The sequence below is a fragment of the Bombus vosnesenskii genome, unplaced genomic scaffold (genome assembly GCF_011952255.1).
Source record: "Bombus vosnesenskii isolate JDL3184/JDL3185 unplaced genomic scaffold, Bvos_JDL3184-5_v1.1 scf7180000014758, whole genome shotgun sequence".
NCBI lineage: Eukaryota > Metazoa > Arthropoda > Insecta > Hymenoptera > Apidae > Bombus > Bombus vosnesenskii.
The window spans coordinates 96,576-124,223 of NW_022883626.1; the positions used below are offsets into that span (position 1 = coordinate 96,576).

The following is a 27,648-nucleotide window of genomic DNA, read 5'->3' on the forward strand; positions in this document are numbered from 1 at the left end:
TATATATATATATATATATATATGTATATGTATATGTATTATATATGCATATATATATAATACATATATATAATACTTACAATACATACATAACATATGCATGCATATATATACACAAATAGATAATGTTATTGATGAAAACTGTTTGAATTATTTATTCTTTCTAATAATTCGTTAAAAAGAACAAAAAACGTTTTGGAAAGTGAAGTAATATTACACTCAGCAACAAAATTAAAACGAATCAGTGAATCACAAATTTCCATCGATAAATTATAAATTTTTGAACTATTACAATTTTATTAAAAAAAATCGTACAATAACATGTCTGGGATCATTTTGGAGGGCGAAATCTCTACTTTCACCTTGCTAGGCTTACTCTTAGATGCTAGCAAGCGGAAAGGAAAAGTGAAGGTGGTTTTCTTCCTTAAAATTTTACAAAATTGAACATTTCTGCGGAATTTAGAAATTTTGTTGACAACTCAAATTATCATATGATAAATACGAAGATAAAAATGTTTTCTGTGCGAGGATCGCTTAAAAGTTGATATATAATTCCCCATTGTAATTCTATTGCTCTTTAGATGAAAAGTACGTTGTAGACATTAGAATGATCCAAGATACACCACGGTAAGATTGTACGGACGAACTGATTAGACTGCAATGTAAGTACATACTTTTAACCTATATATGTCTTAACTGAATGTTGTATAGTATAAGTGGTTCCGCCGACCAACACGACATCAACAAACGAAGCACGTTCTATGAGCGCATTCAAATTTACAATGCGTGCAATATGCGACACTGTCGTATTTGTCGATCACATTGTTTGAATTTCGAACCTTTATCGCATCACACGCACAATATCTAGAATGTATACTTCCGTAGTAGAAGTCATATTTTATTAATTTCTTAAGTACAAAAAGGACGATAGCGGCTACAAAAACTATTTGCACATACTCTTATTTTCCAATGAAGCGTATTTATAAGGTACGTTTCATTTTTATAGTATACAATTTTTGTAGAGATTTGTAGATCTCTTTTTAAAGTCTTCCTTGTATATGAAAGAGAAACTACAAAGTAATACCAAATTTAATATACTTGAATCTAATTAATTAGTAAATGCTATAGACAAAGATATCTTGAAAACTAGCCAGTAGCTATTACTATTCAATATCTTGTTAACAACAGCATTGTTGTACCGACAGATATGAGCCTGATGGAACTAAAACTAGTTTATTTTGCTGTATCGCACACAGGACGTACGGGCTTAATGACTGTTTTATGACTGATTCTAAAAACATTGACCTGATCCCGGGTACTCAAGAACATCGCACTGCGTCCCAAACACAGTAAAAAACATTTTCTGACTGAAATCATACATTTATCCCTTATTTTTATTTTTCATTCAGGATACACATATTTATGTATATACATAGGAATATACATTCATAGGAATATACAGGGTAAGTCATCGATAAAACCGAATACCTGTTTGAAATCACATCAAATTTAATACAATACAATTATAAAAATTTTTGTTTATGTTATTTCAGAACTACCTAACAAACCTATTTTAATGATTTAAAAATCCATTGTTCTATTTCTTATTTCAGTTTATCTTATGAACTTATTGTAACTTTTACTATTTCATATCTATTTATATAAACTAATGTACTAAGTTCTAATTATGTTCAATTATTTGTTAAAAAATTTTTTTAATTATAGGATACTTTTATAAATTAACTTCATACTGCGTTTGTGCTTTATTGAGTGTTCGTTGGGATTGGTTACTCTGAACCATCCCTGATAAATATTAGGGAGGCCGATGGATTGACTTCATGATACGGTCAAACGTCATGTATTCTTAATCCATTAATTCTTCATTCAGCAATTTCTTTAATAGACTGTTCTGCAGCCCACACATGTGACACTTTAAAAAACTCTATTTGTTAAAAGTCGGTTATTGCACAGTTTCATTTTATTAAAATATCATAAAATTGTCATTGTCTCGTAGCTGACAATAAAAGTGATGAAATTCGTAGAATTTTATTCTGTCGTATATCTGTTCTACTATATGATATTCTTTTCCGTGTATTTCTTAATAATTAAATTGTGAATGTTTATACATTAATGCAAAATTTGGAAGTGAAAAAATTGGCAGAATGTGTGTAATATTAAAATATGTATCAGACATACGAAATAAAGCACACGTGTTGTAATATTTAGTAGGTGAAATAAGTCTTGATAAACATGAAATATGAATTTGCATAAATATCCACAGTCGATTAATAATATATGTATACTTCATAAAACTATATTCATTAAAAAAAAACAGTGCCGACTTTGACAGAGACATGTAAAAAATCTGATTATCGCAAATAATATTCGTATAACATCGTATGACAAACATCGGTTCACAATGTGACAGTGTTCATCCATACAGTTAACCGAGGCCGATCAGTCGTTCGAAAGCGACACTGTTGAGTTGTAGCCCGACTATCGAATCGTCAGTTTTCAAGATGTCTCTGTCGAAGCTGGCGTTGTTTCTTTTCCTTAAAAAAGTTACCTGAAGCATATATTATCTAAAAACACGAGAGAGGAGACGTCATAGAATAGAACAGATATATAAAAAATGACAATTTTTTTTATCTGTATCTATACTTGAATGACACAAAATTCTTTTAATCCAATCGAATTAAGTCTAAAAAAAAGTGATTTCGGGAACAAATCGTAGAAATGTTTTCGCACAATCTGATTCGGAACGGTACGAGCGACGTTAAAATAAATTGCCTCCACCTTGTCATAAACAAAATATCAAGTAAACGTACAACATACGACTTCTTTTTACATTTTGCTTTGTTTTACAACCTATTAATCATACATAAAACGTATCAATAGAAAGTCATTGCTAATAAGTTTTTTTTTTAAATCGTTTACGACTTTAGTTAGAATTCTATAATTAGAATATCAAGACTCTGTGATAAGTCAGTACTAGTCATACCAGAATAATATGCCAAATTTCGAATTGATCCGTCTGTTAGCTTCCGCACAATCAATTTGTTAACTTACGAAACGGGAAATCTTAAATTTGTATAATTTGTATAATATAAATGTATGAGCTTATCTCAGTTTATCTTCCAAGCTTGTACGCTTTCTGAAAGATTTATATTTTGATGTCCAAATGAAAAGCTTATTTTTCATTCAGGCGCTTGACTAAAGTATAGACATAATCAGTTTTGCTTAGTTGTAAAATGCAATACCTTTCGCTTTCTCATTCTGCTGTAGTGGAATTTGTTTCTATCGATTTCTGAGATCATTTCATGTACATTAAAAAAAAAAGTTTTCCTGAGATTAATTGCCTTCAAGATAAATTTTTCTCCGAGATAGTCACAGAAACAGTCAGTATCACTACAGTGAATTTTGTTTATAGTTGTGCATCTGTAGCAGCGCATACGTCAATTTGTCGGCCACCAGCTGCTTATCTTCTGTTTATAAACGAGAGTTGGGCGAGTTTAAATGCCCCATACATAATTGCATATACAAGGCAACAAAAAATATTTTATAACTCAATTAAAAATAAATATCATCACTGTATTGGTTTGTTTTTGAACTAGATTTTTCAGTCCGGTCACCGCTTGTACAATATAATAAGAAATTAATTATAGACATAATTAATGAGTGAATATGTAATCGATGTTATTTTTCGAAATAGAATACTTATTACATTTACATATACATTTTATGTAAGCGTTGCCGACTGCCCCGCGGTGGCTGGATTGAACATATTTATCCAAACCCAAACTTGATATGTACACTGATGACAATCATTTTTAATTGAGTTATACAGAGATTTTTACAGCTTCGTATATAGGCGTGCACAAACCTTCATCTCGAATATTAAACAGAAGAATATAAGCAGAAGATTTCGATCGGGTTATTTTATCCGATTGCTGGCAACTAATGTAGATACATATGCTACCACAGACGCCCAATTTTCTGTAGTAGCAGCAAGTTTTTTTGCAAATATCTTAAAAATTAAGACCAATCGCCAGTAACATATTTAGAAAAAAAAGTTGTTCAGAATCATGCTTCCCACTACATATTAAAAATATAAGTAATGTATAATATATAAATATAATGTATAAAAATGCATCAGAATCGGAGAAGTTCAGTTCTATCTGTACATTTACCAAAGAATTAATTCTTATTAAAATAATGAAATAAGATAAAGGAAAGAAAATTTAATTATTTTCTATTTTTAATATTCAATAAAGTAAATTTACGTTATATGAGGAAGACGTGACGTCATTTTAAATTTACAGTATATATAGATATTTTTATGCAAAACTATATTGCAGTATTTCATAAAAAATAATTCACTCAAGGTCGTGAATTACGATCACAATGAGTAAATTCACTCAAAATATAAAAATCGCGATCGATGTGATAAATCATTGTTGGTGATTTCGCACATCCTTAATAGACATAGAATATATTATAGGTGCATAAAAAGAATTAAAAATATTTTTTACATGGAGAAAATAAGGTTAATATGTACCTATATGTATTTATATATATATGTGTATTGCCCACATAGTATGAAAAAAACGTTATATATTTTATTAATATATAAAAATACATAGTATAAGCTTAGAATATTGTTACAAATATGTATCATTCACAGCCCTCAGAAAGAAATCTATAAGATGAAATATTAGGATTGACCAGTGATCGAAATTTTATATATTGACGTGTGGTACGACCTTAAAATCCCTAGCAATGCTATAAACACGCTTATATATACAAATGTACTTTTTTTCAAGGAATGTAATGAAACAACTGTGCACTTCATTCATATATAATGTAATGAACAATCTATTACACACACCGATTAAATTATTTCATAAAAATTTGTTATGATTCTCCATAAATGTAATTAACTAACAAACTCTGTACGTGTATTACAAAATAACTTGTTTTTCTTGTGCAAAGAAACAATATGTCCACTATCCTTTTTGGCGTTCACAATTTTCTATTTATCACATATTACAATATAAATGTGAGATGATGTGATTGCATTAATTGTTTGTTTAACAATGTACTGTATTGCGGAACTTGTTCTCGAATTTTGTTTGTGAATCATGACAGAGTCGGAACTTTGCCGGCTCTGCGCCGAAACCAAAGAGAATTTTATTGGAATTTACGAAGCAGAAGGACAAAAATTAGCCATAGAAGCTAAAATTGCTAAATGTTTACAAATTCAGGTAAAAATAGCTCCCTTTTTTTTATAATTCTTTTTAATGCAATAAATTTAATAATTCTTTCTATTTTTTTGTTTATCCTAATGAAATATAATTTCTTTCGACTTTTAATCTGATATTACGTTTTAGTATTATTGGATTAATGTCTATATTTATGAATATATATGTATATTGTAGTAATATTTAAACTAAAATACTGCTTACAGGTATTAACTAATGATGGATTACCACTTACAGTTTGTATAGATTGTTGTATTTTATTGAATCAGTGTAGTGAATTTTTTGAGAAAACCAATCAAGCGCAAGTGTCTTTAAGACAATTACTTCTAGATCCTAAAGTTGAGCCACAATCATTAGAATCAAATATAAATTATATTGATAAAACTATTGCATTTCCAAAAGAAGAAATTGGCGAAGGAATTGTTGAATGTCATTTATCAAATTATATCCATGATACATCTAATGCTTCACGTAATTACTTTATTGAAGAAAATAAAAATGATAGCCATCAAAAATATGAAAATGAAGAACCTCAAGATAATGTGAAACAAAAAAAATGTAAAATTCAATTTAAAAAAACGCCGCTTAAACAAACTAGAAAAAAATTAAAACGAAGAAGTCAAAAAATGGAGGACCCAGACGTATACATAAGTGCTGATTTAAAAAAAGAACATAAAAATATAGATATGAAAACAAATATTAAAATTCCAGATAATTATATGACAGGTAAATATAATCATTATAATAGCAAGTAATATACACGTATAAAAACTATCTATAAAGACCTTAAAATATCTTAAAAATTTATTACCTTATAGTAAGATGAATGAAAGTAGATATTAATGATTTTAATAAAAATATTAATATTAATACAAGTATAACCAAAGTTACAAGGATCTAAAACATATACTCAAAAACCATCGTCTGCGTACAAAAACTTATAGATATAAACATTATTTTTTTTAATTAAATAGATTGTGGTAGATAATGGTATAATGGTAATACATTTTTCTAGGATGTCTACTGGTGAAACAAAATGAATCCCCTTATTTATATTAAGCAGAATAAGGCGTTAATTTCTTGCCATTTATGGATAGTTTTTATTAGACTGAATAACATTTACTTGAAACATTTTCTTTCATACTGATAAATTCTAATAATTAAAAAGTTTTGACAAAAGATGCTTATCTAAAGAGAAACTTTATGTGAAAAAAGGAAAGGAAAACAAAACACATTTTACATTGAGAATCATTCTATTAAATATCCGAAATGATGCCTTTGGTCTTGTAAACAATTAGTAGGTTTTTCATAAATACTGGTTTAAACATTTAAGAACAGTTAATGAAGTAATTGATAGATATACTATATGTATTCCTACTTTTATATTTCCTTCGTTATTATTTTGTTTCCATTCATACGTACTTCATATTTTCTTCATTGTTTATACAAAGCTTTGTGCTTTACATAATCCTATTAATTGAACAGAACTGTTTGTTTACTTATCTGGAAGATTTAAACAAGACTAACCTTATTCATTTTCAAAGAATGATGATGAAGGAGGATGATTGATTCATATTCAATTTTTCAAAGACTTCTCTCAGTTACAAAGCAAATAGAAGAACATGCTTGTAAATGGAATCAAAATAATTAAAATAATTGCTTATAATTGTACTTAGAATCTAATTTTGTTTTTCACTATACGACTTTGTTTATAGAGAATGTAAAAGAATGCTTCAAATAAATACTATCCATTAGGATAATAATTATTCTGATAAATAAAAATTAATATCACATTTCATTTAAGATAAATACTTCTCATTTTAGGTGTGTTTCATTACAGAGTAGTTACATTTTATTAGAGGTCTTCTACCTCTTCTACCATACTAGTCACTCTAATAGTTACTCTGGAAAAGTTTATTTGCATATTAATGATTAACCCATGTAATCTACTGAAGTAAAAACAAGTAAAGTCAATATCTCTCTTTACAGTAGTCTCTAAGAAAACAGTTCATAATACTATACATGTTTGATCTATTCTGTGAAAACGACACCAAAGAAGTGTAATTTCTATTTGACACATATAATATCTCTAAATTATTTATTGTTTACCAAAAAGTTTTGAATATATACATATATACACAGGATGTTCACACCATTTTAACTCCCAGCATTTTTCTCATAGTTGGTTAAAAGAGAGACATTTACGATTAAAATGAAGAAAGATAAACTTTTACTATTTTACAATATGATAGCTGGAATATATTTTTAAATTGTTTATGGTTTCCACATAATAATAAAATGATTATTAATGTATGTATAATATTATTATGTTATATGAAGGTGATTATTGAAACAAACCAATAGTCTGCAACATAATTGAGTTCAAGTTTATTAAAATACGAAAATTAATAAAATATTTTGTAGTGCTACATTTATTAGATAAAGTTATAAAATTCTATTTTAAGAATGAAATTCTTTGTATTAAAAAGCACTTTTAATTGCACATGTAGTCCAATCAATAATCAGATTATTTCATTGTTGTTTATATATTCATGGAAATTAGACAAATACAACCTATATATACCTATATATATGATTGTTGATATATTGCAAATATTCATAGTTAAAACCCATATAAAAAAAAGTAATGTGTAACAATTGTGTTGAATTCATTTTCTGTTTATTATTAAAAGTATTATTTGTATTTGTCTTACTTATTAATTAAATCGTTGTTGCACACAGTGTATCATTATGTAACTGAAGATAAAATGGATACATTGTGTATTTATTATAAATCAAATAAGAATAGAACAACTAATTCATTACTATATACAAAAAAACATTCACATAGATTCTATCTTAATGATAAGCAATTTCAATCGAAAATCATACTAAGATGGAAGTATTTGTAGGAAGAAACCATACATTCGAAAAAGCAACATAGGTACTAAAATAAACACAATTTTTTTTTTGCATTTTGAAGAAAATCCGTTTATTTTAATGCAGAAAGTAACTACGTTATGTAATATTTCAATAGATTCTGTATATAAAATTTTGGAATTACATAGATACATATGTTTTAAGTCTTTAATTGCGCAATTATTAAACGAAAGTGAACTATAACGTTGTAGAATAATGTGCAGGGTGTATAAGCATTTTTGGTAAAGCCCACTTAGTGACTTAGTAGTCTTTCACGTCCTCAGCTGCAAAAATCTAATAATATCAAATCGCTTCTTTGGCACCATTGAGCTCTTGTTGGAAGTCTTTATGTAGCAAGTAATTTTGTAATAATTTGAAATCATGAAGTTAGGTATTTCACTTTATTGAAAGCGAGGTATTTCATGTGTTAAAGAATATTTCCTGTTTCCTCATTAATACAATGCTATTTACTTTCATCCTAATGTCATCTTACTGTCATCCTAAATTTTAGCTGTTGTAACTCCATTTTTCAAAAAAATGTACTTAATCAGTTCATGTATATATGTCTCATTCGTATAAAGAATATAAATCTATGACTATATGATGAAAATTCTACTTAGAAAGCAACAAATATTCTTTTAAGTTTTTTTAATCCTAACTTCATAAAACAATTTAAACTTCATAAACTTCCAACTCAATTTTTTCGATTTACAAACTGCAGATAAAACAGTGAACCAAAGGGACGAAATGTAAACATTGTAAATACTGTCAATATAAGTGTAAGTACAACTTTAACATCATTTTTTAGGAGAACAGCTGAGTTGTAACCCATGGTTCTTTTAATAAGTTTAGTCCCCGTAATGAATAGAATACGATGCAAGTAAAAAAAATTGACCTTAAAATTCAAAGTCAAAACTAACATATTATTAGGCGTTCATCTTTACAACAATACTTTAAATGAAAATAACCTGAACTTTATATATACATTTTTAAGATTATTGGGAAACGTTATTCGTCACCACGGATATGTATTTTCATTAAGACCGAGCTCCAGCTCGTAATTTTGCAATTATTAAAGGGTGTTTGGGCAACATGCGATCTTTAGATTTCTTATGAAACCACCTTAAATCTATCGTTTATGTTATTTTGTTGATAGATGCAAATAACTTAAAGAGATGAATATCAGAAAAGCATTAGTACAAAGTACATAACGAAAATCATTTTGCGAATTTTATATATATAATCTGATTGGCCTGCATGTATTGTTTCTTGATATATAAAACAGTATAATTTTTAATAAATGTACTGTTAAAAAACGTTAGAAATATTAATTTAATTTTTATAATTTATTTTGAAATTAAATGAATATATAAAGACAATTTATTCTTATTATGAATATCTGTGCTCAGTCATAACTACACAAATAATCGCAAATATTATTTAATGTATTTAATATAATGATGAGAAAAATATTTTACATAGAAGTCATATATAGAGATTTTCAAGTAATTTCAAATAATATTCATTAAATAAGAATTTCTTCAAATAAGATTTTCAAATAATATTCTTAATATTTAAAAATGTTAAAAGTCCCTACTTTTTTGTCTTGTAGTGGACTTCTGTCTAACCGACTCCTATGTGTCAGACTTATGATTTATGATCAAATAAATAAATGGTCGGTTCATCCGAAAGTATACAGTCTGTTCTCTGTAATGGTTGGCACGATTTTTCAAGCATTTCCGCTAATGTGACGAAAAGAATAATAAAGTAATTAGTATTCATTTGGCAAAAAATTGCAATAATAATATCAAAAAAATGTTGTATTGAATAAAAAATCAAGATCATCATGACATTCTTAAATGACACCATATATTGCTTTTTATGCAGTGTCAAAATTGACACTTATACAAATTCAGCGATGCCATAAACAGTTGCTGTTTCCCAATAATTTCTTAATAAAAATCAACTTAAAATACATGGTGATCAGCAACTGGTGAGTAGTTCTAGTGGATACAGGGTAGTTCGCCCCAAAAAGATAAGTTGAGAATAGAGAAAATTTTTTTGAAAATTTATCAACATCAGCAGGTGGTTATTATACGTATGAAGATAAGTCAAAAACGTTTAAGGCCTTATTTTCAAGCAAATAAAGTTTGAATATGTTCAATTAAATACTGGTTTGATACACGCGCATGATACATTTTCAAATTCATTTTTCTCGAAAACAACGCATGTTAGAAAGAGTCTTTTGTACATTTTTGGTTTATTTATAGTTTAATTCTTACTCTTGTTCAGTCTAGTTTAGTTATACTTGTCAAATATTTATACTAAATCGTCTCGGAAACGGAGCGTTATATGAAAAAGTTCTATTCTATATTTTCATCTTATTTTTTCTTGTTAAATCAAACTGTTGTATAATAAATTACCTTATTACCCTGTATAATAAATTTCCTTATTAATGCGTAAATCAAATATAATCATATAAATACGAAAATATTCAGTAAGCTTTCTGAACATAAATGATAATACTTGTCATAAATTGAGTCTCGTATTCATGGTATATATTTGTATTGTTACAGTAAGTGCGTTTTGAACTTGTCAGTTTGATATAAACGAAATATAGATAAATATAATAATATAAAAAAATAAGGAAATATATATAAACGAATCTTAATATGTCTATCTACTACAGGAATGAAATATTTTTTTAATTCCATGAAGTTGATATGTTATATGGTGATTATAAAAGAAATCACGCAAGACGGTGAATTGGAAACATATAGAAACTGATATCCGGTTCGATGCAACAAAAAATTTATCACACTTCAAGCTGATTTTTTTAATTGGAGGAAGGCAACTGTGTATGATATTGTGTATTCGTTTCGATCTTACTTAGTCAAATTTGAATTTTTATTGAATAACCTTTTCTTGGTAACCTTTATTACTGTAATTTATTTCCAATTGAGTATTGAATAACTTTTGTTCAAATATTTTTTCATAATATTAGTAGTCACAACGAAACAATTATCAATTATCCAGCATTAATTAAAAAAAGTGTGCATATATATCTATAATGTTTACATCATTTACATATGTAGTGTGCCCGCTTTAACTGAACTTACTGGAATATTTCATTACGAATTAAGAATATAAAAGAATGGTAGCTAATTGTTTTCATCTCGATAAAGTTGTGGCCGATTGAATGGAACAGAATAATCAGGAATATACTGAAAACATATATGTCATACATTATTTACCACATTGCGTTTTACAACATTTTATAATAGCATTTCTATTATTTGTTATATAATACTTATATGTATATCTATATTATTTATTTCAATTTATCGCGTGTCTTCACATTATTGAACAAGGATTGCAAAAAGAGTTGAGAATTTATATGATAAATAGTATTTAAATAGACTAAAGAATCATCAATAAACATAGTTTTTAAGTTAAAATAATTTTATAAAACACTACTATAATAATGTAACTGACATTTCGGTTTTAACGTATCGCATGAAATATGAAAACAGAGGATTACCTAAAAATTTTTGCCACAATTTTCTTTTACTAGCATCTATGCTTAATATCTTCTTACAGAATTGCAAATATTGCAAATGTCGCAGATATCCAGAATCTATCATACATGTCATCGGTCAAATAACATGTACAAGCGAATATAAGGTGACTAGTTATAAAACAGTAAAAAGAAAGTATAGAATAAAATTTTTCCGTCTGCGGTTAGTTTTCGAGAAAATCGAGTTTAAAAATTTGTCAGGTATGCTTGAATTTGATTAATTATCGACTGGTTACAAAAAAATAATTCTACATGCGAAAGTAAGTAAAAAATGCGCAATAAAATTTTGTCATTTAAGGCTTTATTTTCGAGAAAATAGAGTTTGGATATGTTTAGTTAAAAATATACGCGTATGATCAATTTTCAAATTTATTTTTCTGAAAAACAACGCATTTTGTGAATAAATTTTATTATACATTTCCAACGTACTCTCAAATGTTGAATAATTTCCTGTTGACTATTTACTCCTGTCCAGTCTGGAATTAACGGAATTAATCTTCAAATATTATTCAATTTTTAGACTCCTTTTTTTCGTAAACGTCATATGAAAAATTTTCGTTCTATATTTTTTCCTTATTTTTTCATAAGAGATCATTTCATGCTCGCTTGTACATGTTATTCAGCTGGTCCCTGTACTTCCGTAACTTTCTTATATTTAATTAAAGAATTATTGAATTATAGGGTTTTATTAAAGCTTTATTTATTTAAAATGAAACATCGGTAACTAACGCATGCAGATTTTGCTAAAACTGTGCATAATTGTCATTAGCTGAACTTAAAAATTTTGCTGCATTTTTTAAAAGAGGACAAGAGACCTTTCTAAAGATCTATAGATCTGTGTGAAAATGTTTCGAAATAAATCAATTGTTTAAGAAAATTAAATTCCACCTCTCCTTTTTTTTTGAGATATTTTAATCTTTTTCAGATGAGTAAGGGCTTTTATTTATCCTCAATTCAGCGATGTCCAACAATATGTAATTATCGTAACTATTCCATCCATAATATCGTTACTCTTATTTTGTGCATTTCGTATACTGCCTGTTGTTTCAATTAATTTAGTTATTTCAAAAAGAAATATATATATATATATATATATATTTCGAAACACTGGAGTACTAATTATAAATAAATAAATAAATAAATATATTTATTTATTTATAATTAGTACTCCAGTGTTTATAAATTTATTTATTTATATATTTTATATATATATATAGTATAATTATATATAAAACGATAACAGTAAGTTTATTCAATGTAATTGTTACAATAGCGATGTTCTGAGAAAACATGCTTGAAATATAAATACTCTTTATATGCCAAGCATATCGAAGTAAAAATCCTCCTCATACATTTCACCAATGAGTTTTATCATCCTGCATTGTAAAACAACAATCTATCAGATTTTGGGAATGGAAGGTTCCTTTCTCTAGATATCCACTTTTATGCCACGAATGTTTAAATGAATTCCAAAATCTAGAAGAAAAAAGCTGATTACATATAAGAGATTATAGTTTTATAATATTATAATTCAGTAAAATGACTTGAACGGACAAAGTTCTCACACAATATTTCCATATGGAATATTTCCAAAACTGAGAACATGTAAGGCCAGAGTCTGGAGGCGGCACTTTTTCTATCATTGTTTCTTTAATATCATGAGAAAAAATATCTCTTTTTCTTGTAGGAAAAGGTGTAAGAATCTTGGACAGCATTCATTTCATGAATCTAGTAGCAATGTTCAAGATCTTATATTTGTCAAGAATACTTCTATAAATGAAGTTTTAGAGCAGTTGATCATTAATTTGCCAGATTACGAAGCAAAAAATGTCGCTAATGAACATTAGAATTTGAATAAATCTTTCTTTACTTTAGGTTCGAATTGCCTATATTACTTGATTTTTCTAAAATAAAATAAAGAGATGAAAACAGTCTTTTTTCTACCCTATTGAAATATTAGTACAGTAAATCTCCATTTATATAATCTTCATTTATTGGAACGAAATTTTAGTTAATGCCTAATTATTTGCCTAATAATGCCTAATTAACTCTTGTTAGTCGAATTCACTTATCTGAACACAAGCTTCTGTCATATCAACAAAAGACAATAAATGAGGAAAATTGGTCAGCTCCTATTATATGAAGTACAGTTATATGCTTCAGATAAATAGAGTTGAGTATTATAGAATAGAGAGTATTATAACATATAACTGCCTTCGATTTTATACTTGTATCATTTCCAATTGCTATTTCTGTATTTCTAGCATCTTCTCACTCACAGTGTCAATACTGGACCTATAAGTGGTAAATATAGTATAAAATAATAATAAATAACAGTAAATACTCTATCTATCATATGATTGTAATGAACTGATGTGTTTTATTTTATAAAAAAATATTGTGTACAATGTATAGATGAAACTAATGTTATTACAATTTTTATAAACCTTGTAATTAATGGCAGAAATAACAACCAACCCATGAAATACACAAAACTAAAACGACAATATTAGACACAATATTTACAATAATTACATCTATCAATAAAAGTCCTTTTCATTTGAACGAAATTAAATGCCGGTTTTCACACAGATTTATAAGTCTTTAGAAACGGTATAATTTTTTGATACCTTGTGTATTATATGAGCAGTTAAATAGAAGGCGTGATTTGGATGAAAAGGCTAATTTCCTGTATATAGTAAAAAAATTACACCAAGAAAATACAGCAAAATTCTTAAATTGGTCTAATGAATAATTGAAGATATGGTGTCAGTCTCTGATGTTTTTTTGTTACTTTAATATGTACTAATATTTAAGTCCCGAATTTTTTATATATTATTTTTACTAAATAGTAATTAGTATCATGTATATTTTAATATATGCTTAAGTGAAGTTCTAATTGTGTATGTCTATACTGAAAAGTTATGTTAATTATATCAGACAGTATATTGGAAAAATTATATTTATACTGTAATTTTTAAATATAGGTACTGATACAGACTTAGAAATTATAGAAGCACATACAGTAGAAATATTAAAACGCAAAAGAGAAGAAAGTTTAAATAGGTATCCATGGCTTTGCACTGATTGTAATGATAAATTGCCTAGTTTAGAAAAGTTAGAAGAACATCATGAAACTATTCACAATCAACAAGCAAAATATATGTGTGTTTTATGTTGTAAAGTTTATGATAAATATTATGGTTTTCTTACTCATGTCAAACGACACAAAAACAAGACAAAATTCAGGTAAAATTCAGGTTTATTAAGTTATGTATAAACTGTTTAATATACATAATCTTCTAATGAAACTATTTAATATATGTTATAAAGTTGTGAAGATTGTGGAAAATCATTTGTACATAAAAAGGTGTTAGATTCTCATAAAGCAATTCATAGTAAGGAACGATCTCATGTATGCCAAACCTGTGGGAAAGCATTTAAACAACAAAGTGCATTATATATTCATAGTCGGTGTCATTTACCAGATACTATGAAAAATAGATTTCCATGTGATCAGTGTGACAAAAGGTATAACTTTATATATATACATATGTATATATATATTAATTTTGTTTTTGTTTATTGATATAAATTTATTTATTTGTATATCACTTTATAATGTATATTCTTTGTATGTGTATGCGCGCACGCACACGTTTATAGTTTATATTGTGAATATTTATAAGTACTGATTAAAATATGTCATTTGATAATTTCATATTTTATTTTGTTAAAAATATCTCCTATGTACTATACTAAAATATTACACAGATTATGATTGACTCAATCAACATCTCTAAATTAATGAAGATTTGCTAAAGAAGTACATTGTAAAATTGACTTTAATTTTAGAATTCAAGTCTAAATTTTAAGAAGAAATATCAAAAAAGCCATGTGTCATAATCTGATATTATCTTAAATATTATTTTAGCATTACACAAGTTTTTCTGATGTGACTATTTTATAAATTCAATATTATATTTACAATATATTTAATTTCTTCAGCTTTTATATCTCTTTCAAATGTATAAAATAATTATTCTTAGGAATATTTCTTTATGAACTTGTCCATATACATGCTTTTATGTTGCAACCATTATGCTGTAAATATTCTTATAATCTGATTTTTATAACCATAATGAAATTTTTCACAAAGTTTTGATGTTGATTGAAGCTTACATTTGAAAGGAGTTGCTTTATTCTATATTTTAATTCTTGAATGTACATAAACTTGTCTAAATTTTCATCTTCCGAATTGCTTTAATAAAAGTAAGCTGACAAAATATAAATAATAATATTGTAAATATTGTCAGTCCAAGAGTTAATTAAGCTGTAAATACCAAATTATTTTTTATTGTAATACATATTATCCTTTTTGTGAGAATACAATAACAAAAAGTTTGGCCTTAAACTTCAAGATTATAATTTTAGTACCTCATGAATTTTAGCATTATACTTGGGTGATATATATGTAAAGTTTAAGTAGTATGCGAGTAATAAAAGAAGTTTTTCAGATTTTCAACAAAACCAAATTTAGTCACACATAAACGTATCCATTCTGGTGTTAGAAATTTTACATGTGATCAGTGTGGCAAGAGCTTTATTCAAAAAGGAAATCTAGAAGCTCATTTTTTAACTCACTCTGCAGATAAGCCATATAATTGCAGTCAATGCTCAAAAGCGTATGTTTATTAAAAAAATGTAATTTATAACTTACTTGTAACTATGTTTACATATTTAATGTTATTTGCAGTTTCAAAACACCACTACAGTTGAAAAAACATGAGACAGTTCATACAGGTGCTAAACCACATCAATGTGCTGTATGTGGAAGAACTTTTAGAGAAAAAGGTACCTTAAGGGAACATCACAGAATACACACTGGTGCAATGCCATTTACATGTGAATTTTGCGGTAAATGTTTTCGATTTAAAGGAATATTAACTGTAAGTTAATTAAATGACTAATACAGTATTATTTAAAAAGCAAAAAGTAATATCATTTTAAAATTTATTTTCAGACACACAGAAGACAACATACTGGCGAACGTCCATATAGTTGTTTAGAATGTCAACATCATTTTACAAATTGGCCAAATTATAATAAGCATATGAAACGTAGGCATGGAATTAATACATCTCATGCAAAGCATTTGTCACAATCTCAACAGATACAATTACAGCAGCAATTACCAGAGCAGCAATCAGAACAGTCACAAGCAGATCACTCAAATGCTTCAGAACATTCACTTTCTATATCCCCTGCGGAATCATCAGCTGTACATGTAAGGAATTATTGTATTTGATCTAGTATTATAGTTCATAGTATAAAAATATATGTGGCATTATGTAACATATGAAACTTATTTCAAAGATGAATTTAAAATGATATTACAAATTGATATAAATATGCAACACATTTCATTACATTTTTAATGGAGTATCCTCAACAATTTATAAACATTAAGGATTATGAGAAAAAAAAACTAAGCCTTGATTTTTATTCCATTTTGTAGTCTGAAGTTTCGTTTTTATGATATAAGCATTATAAATTTTGAAATTCAATTCTTAACCCTTTGCACTCGGATGTCTTTTCAAAGGGGACATCGTAAGTCTCACATACCACTCGGATGTCTTATCTGAGAGGATATCAAAGCTTATTAGTGATTACGAAGGATGAACTCATTCCACCGCAACTTTCTGAGAAATGCATGTTTTCCTGAAGTTTTCTGTTGAAATGGCACAAGGAAGCAAATCAAAATATGGTATAATTGTCAAGATATATGAAGAAAATATCAGTAGGTTTTACGTCAGAAGAGAACGTGAGAAGTGCATTCACGACGGTTCGAGCGCGTCTCTACTCCACTTGAAAAGAGCGTTAAGGATGAGTTGTAGAAGAAAGGTTGGTATACAAGTATACCTGGCACTGTATAGTGAAATTTGAGGATATAAGTAAACAAGTCTAAAACTGGACAAAAAGATTTTCAAAGCTGAACTCAGTTCATATTGAAGCGTCGAGCGTTATGGATAGATCCCTGTATTAATAAGTCAGGAAATCGAAAAAGTAATATTTTTTTGGTAAATTTAATTTTGTGGTTTCTTAATTTACCTCAGAAGGAAGAAAAAATAAAAAATCAATGAGACATTACAAGTTTGTCAAAAGTCTTATAAATCAGTTGAGAGGTAATTTTCGGGAATTAAAAACATATCCACTCACATCTTTGTCGGATAATAGACTGAACAACAAATTACATATTCCCAGTGTAGGAGAAAAAAAACTGGACTGTATTGTTTGTTCTGATAGGAAAACACCGTGGAGGACGTCAAACAACTTATTATTGTGAAACATGTATAAACCAATCTGCAGTGCATACTGCGAATTGCTTCAAAATTGATCATACTTTAGAAAATTATAAGAAATAAAATTTTCATTTTGTGGCAAAAAATATGATCCTCAACGTCTACAAATTCATGTAAATCAAATATCATTACAATACTTGGTTCCAAAGTTATACTATATAATATACTGATTCTTAGGTTCACGTTTTCGCAATAAAGTGGCGTCGAATTACTGGTAGGTAACGTCCAAGATGGCTTCGAGTGCAAAGGGTTAAAGTATGAGTTTATTTAAATGATAACAATTTAAATCCGCTACTTATTCTAAATTTTAGACATATTCACTTATTGACAAATCATACAAGAATTAAAAATTGAATTGAAAAACTAAACAAATAAAAATTTAATTTAATTTCTATCTTTTGGATAGTTTCCAAAGATATTTTAGTGTTAAATCTTTAGAAAATGTATTAAAGTGAAGCAACATGTTATCTTTTCACTATCATATTTGAACTCTATTTGAAAATAACACTTTATTCTGAACATCATTATAAAGATAAAGGGATATTATTCCTAAATACAGATTAATTCTTTTGCTAGTTAACTCGAAAGCGGATGCCGCTGCATCCCTGATATGAATAATCTCATATCAATTATGTTATTTGTCATTTGAAGTAGATATTGTTCCTATGTAGGACATAGATGGTATATAAATATATACACGCACATATATATATATATGTAATATTTAGTATATAATATATATATACATATTATATAATATGTAATATATATGTAACATATAGTATGTAATATGATATATATATATATATATATATATATATATATATATATATATATGTAACCCATAGCATATAATATGTATATGTAACATATGCATATGTATTATATATTACATATATATTTGTAATAATATATGTAATATATATATAGGGTGGTTGGTAACTGGTGGTACAAGCGGAAAGGGGGTGATTCTACGCGAAAAAAGAAGTCGAAAATATAGAATAAAAATTTTTCGTTTCAGGCTTTGTTTTCGAGAAAATCGACTTTGAATTTTCGCTCGGTACGCGTGCACTTTATCACGTCTCGTTAGAACGGATCTCACTGTAGATCGTTGTCTCGATTGACGTTATGTTGATGAACACTTCCAATGTGACCGAAGTGTTTTCCTACCTATTAACTTACTATCCGACTTTTATCGCTATCCACTATCAGCACCTATTAGTCTACCATCATGTCTACATACAGCAATCGGGAATATACGGACATGATACCTTCGTTAGGTGCGTGTGGTGGTAACGCATCAACCGCAGCTGATCATTACAGACACCGGTATCCCAATCGTTGACATCCTGACAGACGTGTTATTCAAAGAGCAGAACGAACCCTCGGCGAATATGGTTCTTTTGAAAAACTTAGACGACATGGTGGTCGTCGACGACGCGTTAGTGTAAATGTTGAAGGGCAAATACTAAAGGATGTTTTGGGACATCCTGACATAAGTGCAAGAAACCTTTCTTTGCGGTATAATCTTAGTTGCTTCACGATTCTTCGAATTCTACACAAAAACAACTTACATGCTTATCATATCACCAGAGTACAAGGACTCATACCTCATGATAAGATTTCGCGAAAGGCATTTTGTCATTGGTTGCTTTAACAGCATGCCAACGATGCAGAATTTCTGTTAAAAATTTTATGGACCGATGAAGCGAAATTTACAAGGGACGGCATGTTTAATGTCCATAACATGCATAATTGACAAAATGAGAATCCTCACTCTATTCTTGAAACACATTTTCAAGTAAGATGGAACGTAAACGTCTGGGCTGGCATAATGGGACATCTAATTATTGGGCTATATTTTTTCGAAGGAAATGTGAGGTCAGCAGCATATTTCGATTTCTTACAAAACACCGGAATTATTACCGGAATTATTAGAAGATGTACCGCTGAGAACTAGAGGAAGTTTAATTTCTCAACGAGACGGTGCACCGCTACATTTTAGTCCTCATGTGAGAGATTTTTTAAACCAACATTACCAAGGCTGGATTGGTAGTGCTGGAACAATAGCTTGGCTACCACGCTCTCCTAACTTAACTCCGCTTGACTTTTATTTATGGAGCCATATTAAATCAATTGTGTATTCTAAAGAAATCGCAAGTTGCGAGCAATTGAAAGAAAAGATTATTGTAGCCTTTCATACTTTAAAACAATCGAATACGTTAGAAAGTGTTCATACAAATTTAATTAGAAGAGCAGAAGTATGTGTTCGGCAGAACGGGCAATATTTTCAGCAATTTTTGTAATAATAAACTTTATGATTTGTTACGACCGTTTGCGGAGAGACGCGGTCGCGAGGAAAACGCGTCAGCGAGAGGCGTAAATTCTCGCTACGATTCGTTGAATCGACGCCGCGAAGTAGTCGTTCCCCTGTTTCGGTTAGGATAACAGAGGTGGTTGATTTGAATATGACACAGTAGTAAGTTATATTTCACCGTTTATTCCACAACTTATAGCGAGGATAGTTACACTGGTGCGTATGTACGAGATGAGTGAGTGACTGAGTGATCTGCGGGTGTGTATACCCGCTCGAAGGATGTTGACCGTTCGAAGGATGCAAAAACAGTACTCTTGGAAGACGATGCTGTCTCGGAGGAGAGCTAAGGATAAGTGTGTCTAGCGCACGGGACCATCGGATTTGTTGGTGCCGATGTTATTTAGGAGAGTGAGGGAATAGGCTTCGTTTTTAATTGGTTGGACGAAGGGTCTTAACCGCCCTCGAGAGAAAGTGGTTAGTGGGAGAAAAGTTGCAGCGTACATGACAAAAACTAACTTTCCCTTTTTCGCCGTGGTAGACAATAGTCTCTAGAAATTCCTCCGAACCAGATGTTTGTTTCGTTTGAAGGACCTTTTCTAGGAAATCTATGTGATTTATGGAAGGTCCTTGAAATCATGGAAGATACGCTGGGAGTATCCGAAGACATCTGGTTGCCATATTGCCAGCGGTGTGTGGCCTCGGCTAGGTAGTGTTACGCGACGTAACAGATTACTTCATATTATTTCATTATGTATTCCTAATTTTCCGTTACGGCAAAAACAAACTTAAACTGCGATAATATCCATCGAGACAACGATCTACAGTGAGATCCGTTATAACGAGACGTGATAAAGTGCACGCGTACCGAGCGAAAATTCAAAGTCAATTTTCTCGAAAACAAAGCCTGAAACGAAAAACTTTTATTCTATATTTTCGACTTCTTTTTTCGCGTAGGATCACCCCCTTTCCGCTTGTACCACCAGTTACCAACCACCCTGTATATAATATGTAATAATTCTCGATTAATAGATGTATTTTTATCTTAGTAGGCATAGGGTTATAGCTGCCCTATGAATTCTTAGAACTGCTCCTTGGGAGAGAGCAAGCGTGTTATCTCTAACTGCTAGTCATTACTAGGTACTACTGAATCATCAGATTATAAAAAATAAAATTTTTATGCTTTTAAATTTAGAATTATGACGTCATATACATCAATGAAATTGCTTATGTTTTTTGATGAATGTGACACTAAACATGACTATATCTGAACGAATTTAAAGTACATTCCTTGACTATTTCATACTCGTTCAATGTTTTTCATTCTCATTTTCGAGGGGTGTGGAAACCGATCAAAATTTACATCGACTCGACAAAGGTCAGATGGAATTGGTTTGAAAGCCCCAAATAAAACTATTAAGAGAATATATATAAAAAATGGTGATGATAAGCCTTAGATGAATAAACACCAGATTCAAAATTTGAAAGAAGGATTATTTTTATTTTGATAATATTTTTAAATTAATTGTAAAATTCTTTAATAAGTTTACATAGACGACAAAGTTAAAATAAAAAAGAGAAAAATATAAACAACTAAAGATACACTGGTTGAACCTTTTCTGTTTTTTTAGTTTAACGTCTTCTGCACAACTCCATATGTGAGACTGAAAGAAAAGTTTGTTATACCTCAAATAAAAGTGAATATCATCACTATATTAGGTTTGGTTTTAGGGTAGGTTTTTCAATCCGCCCGCTGTGTGGCTACCGGGAACGCTTGCATAAAATGATAATAAACTAATTATAAAAGTAATAGGGGGTAAATAACTGATATTATTTTACGAACTAGAAAAATTGTTATTGTTTGCGCTAGCGTTACTGAACGCCTCATGGCGGTTGGATTGAAAAAAGTAACCCAAGTCCAACACACAATAGATTGATGATATTCATTTTTAATTAAATAATAGCAGATATTTCTTACAGTCTCAGATATGCAGTTGTGCACAGCACTTTATGGCTTAATCTTTGCTTATATAAACTATATAAAAAAAAGAGGGGCGGTCAGCAATCAATACTAACACGTACGCCGTTATGGACGTACAATTATAAGCACAATTTACTCTAGTGGTATTGATATTTTTTTGCGAATATTTCGAAACTATGATCAACCGACAGTTATATGTACAGGAAAAAATTGTCTAAAATTTTGAGCTTTTCAATATATTAAAACATTATGGAAACCGTAAAGGACGTAGCTGTTTCACAGATTCACCAAAAAATTCAATGTTTTATAGTGTTAAATTAGCATGCAAGAAGCATTCCTATCTATTTCTTCTTAATAGTTGGACTCTTATCGAGCCGATCCAAAGTTTGACTGTTCGTTCAAGCTTTTACCCGAGTCATGACTTGGGATCCCAAAACTTTTGGGAGTTGGAGCAACATGAATTTACATAGATCGGGGCTGATTCTGTTCGAATTTCTATCGGCCCGCCTCGAAGTTTCGGATCCCGATACTTGGGACGATCTCTAATATCAACTCTTTCATTGTGGATCTCGTACGGGCCGAAAACTAAAAATTGTTAAGATTTATAATTGCTACAATGATACATGTACCATACGAGACGTAAATATTAATTAACTAAAAAATTATATCAAAAATTTACTAAAATGGTAAAACAATCCTTTTTTCAAATTTTACAACATAGTTAATACAACATATCGTCATTTTAATCCACATGAAAAGGCTAAAGCTCACTTTTGGATTGATTTGAAAAAAACTGTCCTTTAATTCTTTAAATCTCTTTATGTAAAACATTTTTTTTAAATAGAGCGATTTGAAAGGAGGTAACAAAAAATAAAGTTCACATCAATAACAGTCGCAATTTACAGGAAAAGTGACTTATCACTGATTTTAATGGGATTTTTTAATTACCTTGTAGATATATAAACAATGGGAAATATAAAAAGACTAGTGGTAATCTTGACAAAAATAGGAAACCTTTTTAAAAATGGAAGGAGGTAGGAAAACTTTAAGAAGTTAGTGGCTTATAGAAACCTATTGTATTTTTGATGTAAATTATGGTGAATGCAAATATGTCATTCTTATGGAAATATCGGTCTTGAAGAAGACGCCACAGATTGTGCAAGTCTCATCTCCAGCTGGATTAAAAGAGTAATATAGAAAGCGTTAGTTAGAAGTAAATAAATCCGCAACCGGCAACGTTATTGCAAGATATAGTATAGTTAAATTATATTAGTATAGTTATTATTTATTAACTAATATATTTTTATATATATTAACATATATTGTGAGTCATGTTGCGTGTATGTGTGCCCCCGACAATAGTATTATATTAACTGATGTGTGTCACAAGGAGATTGTTGATCGGAACTTACACATTACGTGTGCATGTTGTTGCTAAAAGAGTAAAACCTATATAACTCAAGATAAAGATGGGAATAAGGTAATTTGTACCTTTCCATGTATTTCTTGATACCTGCGGTTCTTCATTATACGATGGAGTTGCTGATTGCAATTTTATCAAATCTAGATTAACATTTATACCCTTCTTTAAGATGGACTTGAGGCAGAGATTGTAGAATTTGTACCTTTCTTTTTGAAATCAACATTTCAGTGAAACTATATACTCATGTCGACATTCAATTTGTAGTAAATTAAAGCCATTTTTGCTATCAAATTCAAATGGTTTAATGTCATCATCAAGGAAGAAAGAAAATAGTTTATTGCTAAAAGGAGGAAAAACAAGAGGGACAGAAATACATAGCAGGGTAACATCATGGATTATAGAATTGTAAAATCCTTAAATTATAATTTAATTTGTTAACACATTGGCGACGAATGATACATCATAGTATAAATGCATTATTCAAGTTCTATACTTGGGTACGGATGATGCGAAAACATTTTTTTTTTTTTTTTATTTATTTGTTGAAATTACAATCAATTCTCGCGTTGAGAATTTTCAGTAATTTTTCTGGCGTGGCGCAGTGACATGGCTGTTTATTTACAATAAGTTAATACTATTATAGATAGGTATAATTTATAAGTATTATAAGTAAGTGCATATGCTTAGTTTGGATAATTAAATGAATCTGACGTTTAGATCTAGCGGGTAGTGCCTCTTCAGCCTGCGAGTCTGGTCCGTCGTATCGAGTAGTCCAGTGATTAGGGGGTTTCGGTGTTTGTTGATTCTTTTGCTGTATCTGTTGCTATATTTTGCTATTTCCTCTTTGACGGTGGGTATCTTGAGGTCGCGGTGTATTGTTTCATTGGTTACATACCAAGGTGCGTCAATTAGGGATCTTAGCGTTTTCGATTGAAAGCGTTGGAGTATTTCAATGTTGGAGTTACTTGCTGTTCCCCATAGTTGGATTCCGTAGGTCCAGACAGGTTTTATTACGGTCTTGTAGAGGGTAATTTTATTCTGTATATTTAGTTTGGAGCGTCGGCCCGTGAGCCAATAGAGTTTTTTTAGTTTGTCCTTTAGTTGCTTCCTTTTATCTGAGATGTGTGTCTTCCACGTTAGTCTCCTGTCCAGGGTCATGCCCAGGTATCGGACTGTGTCCCTGCTAGGAACTGTTGCATTGTTGATGGTGACCTGGGGGCAGGTTTGTTTTCGGAGCGTGAAGGTTACATGTGTGGATTTCTTTTCGTTGACTTTGAAGCCCCATTTGTGAAACCACTTTTCCATGGAGTCGAGACTTCGCTGGAGAGTGGATGAGGCTATTACCGGGTCAGCGTGGGAAGCTAATAGCGCTGTGTCGTCTGCAAATGTCGCTATTGTTATATCATTTGATATAGGTAGGTCGGCAGTGTAGATGGAGTACAGTAGGGGTCCGAGGACACTACCTTGGGGTATGCCGGCTTCTATTGGGAATGTTGCGGAAGTGGCGTCTAGGTATTTAACCATGAATTGCCTATTGGTTAGGTAAGATTTTAGGATGGAGTAGTAGGGGTGGGGTAGGATCTTTTTAAGTTTGTATAGTAGCCCTTCATGCCATACTTTATCGAATGCCTGTTGGATGTCTAGGAAGACCGCTGAGCAATATTTTTTCTTTTCGAGTGTTTGGCTGATCGTATGAGTTAGGCGGTGGATTTGCTCTACTGTAGAATGATGTTTTCGGAAGCCGAATTGGTGATCTGGGAGTGTTTTCAAGTTCTCTAGGATTGGAAGGAGTCGGTTCGTGAGCATCTTCTCGAATAGTTTGGACAGGGTAGGTAAAAGACTGATTGGGCGATAGGAGCAGGTTTCGTATATCGGTTTACCGGGTTTAGGGATGAGGGTAATCAATGAGATTTTCCAAGCCTTAGGATAGTGTTCCAGGCGAAGGATAGCATTAAAAATCGATGTGATGAGTGCTATCCCTTTTGTGGGAAGTTCCTTGATTGCTCTATTGCCTATTAGGTCGTGTCCTGCTGCTTTCTTGGGGTTTAGGCGACTGATTGTTTCTATAGTCTCAGCAGAGGAGAAGGGTTCGATAGGAGGGGACATTTGGAAGGGGGTGTGCAGGTATTCAGTAACGTCCGCGGCGGTTTGGGGGGAATGGGGTTTGAATACTTTTGACAAGTGTTTTGCAAACAGGTCGGCTTTTTCTATAGGGCTTCGCGCCCATCCACCTTGCGGACGGCGGATAGGTGGGATTATTTGTGGGGGGCGTGTGAGTTTCCTGGAGGCCTTCCATAGTGAGTAGTTGGCGTCGGCTGTGGGGGATAAGCTGGCGAGGTATTTATGGAAACAGTCGTTTTTATAGTTTCTTAGGGTTCTGGATAGCTTTCTAGTTGCGTTGTTAAGTTTGCGTTTGTCCTCCGGTGTTCTATGGGTCTGCCATACTCTTCTTAGTCTTCGTTTTTCTGCTATTTTTTTTAGTATGTAATGGGGATATTCTTGTTTGCTGTTAGATGGCTTTGTCGGTGTGGAGAGGCGGATTGCGTTTATTATGCTCGTGTTTAAGTATTCCGTGGCTGCTTCGATATCTTCCTTTGTTTTTAGTGGGGTGAAGGCTGAGGTTGAGTGTGTAAAGACTTCTCTGAAGAGCTGCCAGTTGGTGTGTTGGTTGTGAATGGTGCCATTAGGTGTATTCTCGATGATTGTTGAACTGACTGTTGCTATCACGGGAGAATGATCAGAGGAGAGATCAGCCGAGGAGTTGATCTGGACGTGTCTTGATGGGATATTTTTAGTTATGAAGAAGTCGAGAAGGTCGGGTATTTTGTTGGTGTCAGTGGGCCAGTATGTGGGTTCGTATGTGGTGAGGTAGTTGAGGTTGTTGTTTGTTATGCTGTTTAAGAGGTTTTTGCCTCTTGCTGTAACCAGTCTGCTGCCCCATTGGATGTGCTTGGCGTTATAGTCTCCTCCAACTATGAATCTGTTGCCCAGGGTGTCCAGGAAGTTATCAAAGTCTTCTTTGGCGATGGAGTGTCTGGGAGGGCAGTATACTGCTGAGGTGGTGATTGAGCCATGACAGTCTTCTATTGCTACGTTTGTTGCTTGGAGGTAGTCTTTCTGGAATGATGGGAGTTCGTAGTGCTTAATACTTGCTTTGATTATTATTCCGGTGCCACCGTGGGCCTTTCCGCTGGGGTGTTGGGTATGGTAGAATTTGTAACCATTTATTTTCAGGTAGCTCTTGTCGGTGAAGTGGGTTTCCGACACGAGCATTACGTCGATTTGCTGGTGTTTTAAGAAGAGTTCTAGTTCAAGTTTGTGTTGCGCTAGACCGTTGGCGTTCCAGAGTGCTATGCGCCTTGGTTTTATTTTGAGTCGGGGCGTGCTAATTTTTCCACGATGAGTGTTAGTAGCGATAGCAAGTGATTTATTTGCTCCGATTGTTTCTCTATTAGCTTTTCAAGCCTTGAGGAGTTGTCTGTGTTTGGTGGGTTGGGGTCACTGTTTTGGGGAAGGTTCCTTTGGCTGTTCGGGTTATTTTGGATGCCTTGTACTGCTTGGGCAAAGGAGGTTGAGGTGGAGATGAATTTGGTAGGACTGTGCGTTTGGTTGGTTGAGGGGGTTGGGGTAGTCGTGAATTTCGGCGGGCTGGGTGTTTGGTTGGATACCTCTTTTGCTCTGGGCTTAGGGTACCTGTTCGTGTATAGTGTTTTATATGCTGGGCAGCCTTTGTAGTTGGCAGGGTGGTCCCCTTGGCAGTGGATGCATTTCGCTGGGGTTTCCGGTGATTTGGCGCACTGGTCAGTGGAGT

The 27,648-nt window shown here is 31.0% G+C and overlaps 1 protein-coding gene across 4 annotated transcripts in view; it reads left to right on the plus strand.

Moving 5' to 3' along the window:
• Positions 1 to 4,779: 4,779 nt before the first annotated feature.
• Positions 4,780 to 27,648, plus strand: part of LOC117240528 (zinc finger protein 260-like) — a 39,672-nt gene continuing 16,803 nt past the window's right edge. For 2 of the 4 annotated variants that reach the window (XM_033506545.1, XM_033506546.1), the window contains exons 1-7: positions 4,780 to 5,264; positions 5,468 to 5,987; positions 14,745 to 15,006; positions 15,091 to 15,288; positions 16,275 to 16,442; positions 16,514 to 16,706; positions 16,781 to 17,044. In XM_033506545.1, coding sequence (XP_033362436.1) covers positions 5,142 to 5,264; positions 5,468 to 5,987; positions 14,745 to 15,006; positions 15,091 to 15,288; positions 16,275 to 16,442; positions 16,514 to 16,706; positions 16,781 to 17,044 — 1,728 coding nt within the window. In that variant the 5' untranslated portion in view covers positions 4,780 to 5,141. Of the gene's footprint in view, positions 5,265 to 5,467; positions 5,988 to 14,744; positions 15,007 to 15,090; positions 15,289 to 16,274; positions 16,443 to 16,513; positions 16,707 to 16,780; positions 17,045 to 17,359; positions 17,812 to 27,648 lie in introns of those variants that run through there. The other 2 variants (XM_033506547.1, XM_033506548.1) reach the window with 2 other exon arrangements.